Below are 2,974 nucleotides of genomic sequence, written 5' to 3' on the forward strand. Positions count from 1 at the left end.
TCCCTGATCAGGTTGTACTCGAAGTACAGGTAATGCAAACTCTGCAGGCCGCGGAACATGCCCGGGGTGAGCCGCTCGATGTCGTTCCCATTCAGGTACAGGCTCTTGAGGTTCGGCAGGGTGATGAACGCCCCGTCCTGCACGTAGGAGATGCGGTTGTTCCCCAGGTGTAAGAGATCCAAAGGAAAAATTCCAGAAATCGGAGCGGTAGATTTTCTGGATCAAATTCCCGCTCAGGTACAGCTTCTTGGCATTCAAGGGCCTGGGCAGGAGCTCGGAGATGTTGTGGAACCCTCGCTCCTTGCAGTTGACCGTCAGGCCCAGGTCGTTGATGTGCAAACTGCAAGAGCAGCCGGTGGGGCAGATGATGGGGATGGGGGGCCGGGTCTGGTAGGCAGCCACGGGCGGTTGGTTGGGCCCGGGGTACAGGCCACGGGGTGTTGGGGGAGGCCGGGGTGCCCTGGGCTGCTTGGTGGGTTTGGGCTGCTTGTTGGACGTTTTGTACTCAACAGAGGAAGCGGTGAAATGGAAGGAGGACAGCATGGAGGAAGGCTTGGTAGGCCACACGTTCTCCTTGCTGGACGACAGCTGAGGGATGCCCAGGCTGGCTTCCACCTCGGAGTCAGACAGCATGGGACACAGCTTACTTCTTTTGATTTCCCGCAGGTCCTTCCCGTGGAAGTGGAAGGGCGTCTCACAGGTGATGTCCCCCACCAGGGCAGTGTAGGGGATGCGCTCCAGCCAGCTCTTCAGCTGCACGATCTCACACGTACAGTTCCACGGGTTCTCCTCCAGCTGGATCTCCATCAGGCTCCTGCCAATATGGTCCAACATCCCGCGGTACGACAGGACTTTTAGCCGGTTCCCGCGCAAGTCCAAGTGGGTTAAGGACACAGACTTAAATAAGTTGGTGGGAAGCATGGGGATAAGATTGTCATTCAGGATAAGGACCCTCAATTTACTTAGGTTTCGAAATGCCCCGCTTTCAATCCGTTTAATGACATTATAATCTGCCTGCAGATATTCCAGACTTTCCAAACCCAGGAAAGTGTCGTTCCTGAAAATGTCCAATTTGTTTTCGTGCAAATACAACCTCTTCAGAACTCGGAGCCCGTTAAAAGCCCCTGTCTGAATGTCCTGCAGTGCATTGTTCCCAAGGTTAATAGACACAGCATTGTTCAAGTGAAGAAAACTGTTGGTGTACAATTTCCTCATGGAATTCCTCTGCAGATAAAGTTTAAAAGGTCTCGACCACGACTCTGTTATCTGACTAATATTTATAAATCCTTTGTTGTCGCAATGTATATGGAAAAGGCTCTCCTTCACTTCACAGTAACATGGATCAAAGCAGGGTTCATCCAGTTCCTCCGAGTCCTCTATCAAGGGAATAGGTGTAGTCCATGCTAGAGCAATTGTGCTTAGAAGAATTATCCACAACATCCTTCCTTTATGAAGTGTCTCTGCCGTGGAAGGTCTCATCATTTGTTGATGTTTACAAAACTGCAACGGGAAGAAAAATGCAGATTTCAGTATTTCTGCCCTGCCCCTCTCCTCTTCCTAAGCCCCTACCTGCTAGACTCGTGTTAGGCTCCTGGAAAGTTCACCAATTGTTGGGCAGACGTTCACAACCAACTCTAGGGGTGTCAGATGGGTGAGCCTTGCCCTGATTTATACTTAAGAGATGTTAGACGGTTTTATCACGCGATATCAGCCTCCCTTCTCCCCCCACTGTGGTAAATGCCACCTATAAAGAGGACAGCACATGCAGCCCCACACAGCAACACAAGTACACAGGATGAACGTGTTGCATCCCTACATGTTTTCCACCGTAAGACAACGTTTGAAACTACGCATATCTCATACTCGTGTGGGATTTTAGCTCGGTAGCCATCATAACCCGCACTGACTACAGGGGGGGAAAGACCATTGGGCACATTTCTCCAGTGTCGCACTACATCCTTCATACATGCAAACTCCCAAAGTTATTGAACCTCAATTCTCCAATCTCTCTCCCTCCCAGCTCCATATATTCCATTGGCAAGTTCAAAGGAATGTGCAAGGTTTTTTGCTGCTGTCCCTAGCAAAACGGTTCCCCCTCAGAAATCCCCACAGTATCTTTAACAGAGTAAATGGTTAACAGCCTTGATTTAAAGGGAAATCTTCCCCTTGAAATGCGCCGATGAATTAATGCAACTGGTATATTATCAGAAAAATACATACCACATATTAGTCATTTTAGCTGATTAAAGCGTTTAGAGATGATTAATCTTTCTAAAGCACATGCCCATGCGATCAGCAGATCTAAAGGGAAGTGACAGCTAAAGAGGCACCTAGGACTGAAACGCTCAGCCTGCCTTGGATTAGGGTATTTTGTGCCCCCAGGACTAAGCAGGAGACCCGGTTAAAAGCTGAAAGTGGAAGAAAAAGAAATACCTTGACACTTACCAGCCGATAAATTATCTATCCTACTATATATGTTTCCGAATGAAGACACCATTCTTCTCCAATCAGATGAAAATAATACTGCACTAATGAGATGCAGCTCCTTCAACATATGGTTTCCCCCTTCCTTTCACCAGATATTTTAAATGTATGGGCACAGAGAAACGCTAAGGATGGTAATAATAACGGCGGTGATGCAGCCTCCCTTGAATCCCTGAAATGCCCATTAGAATTATTCGGAGTGATCGTTGCTTTTAGTCTTAATCTCTCAACAGAAAAGGTCCTTTTTGCCTTCCTCGTGTAAGAACTAGAAAAATTTGCCCCCCATCCACAAACTTAAGAGCAGAACGATGCATTTAGGGGAGAGAAATGCCAGAGGAACAGAAATCCTTAGGATCAACTTGCAAATGAAACCCTCCCCTGTGGGAAAGAGGAGATGGTTGAAAGCACGAAAAGAGAAATACCCTCTGCAATTAAAACAGCATCTAATTGGGGAGCAGGGAGAGAGATGAGAGCTATATTGCAGTATCAG

At 47.8% G+C, this 2,974-nt stretch overlaps 1 protein-coding gene across 1 annotated transcript; it reads right to left on the reverse strand.

Annotated features, from left to right (window-relative positions):
* Positions 1-5: 5 nt before the first annotated feature.
* LOC103804132 (SLIT and NTRK-like protein 3) lies at positions 6-2,749 on the reverse strand (the record flags this gene model as incomplete). Its single annotated transcript, XM_009076728.1, is given in 4 exon segments — positions 6-183; positions 185-573; positions 616-1,500; positions 2,221-2,749. Coding segments are annotated over 3 exon segments (1,434 nt in total), but the record flags the coding sequence as incomplete, so codon positions are not given.
* Between the last annotated feature and the right edge of the window lie 225 nt (positions 2,750-2,974).

Source organism: Acanthisitta chloris, unplaced genomic scaffold (assembly GCF_000695815.1).
Source record: "Acanthisitta chloris isolate BGI_N310 unplaced genomic scaffold, ASM69581v1 scaffold27986, whole genome shotgun sequence".
NCBI classification, from domain to species: domain Eukaryota; kingdom Metazoa; phylum Chordata; class Aves; order Passeriformes; family Acanthisittidae; genus Acanthisitta; species Acanthisitta chloris.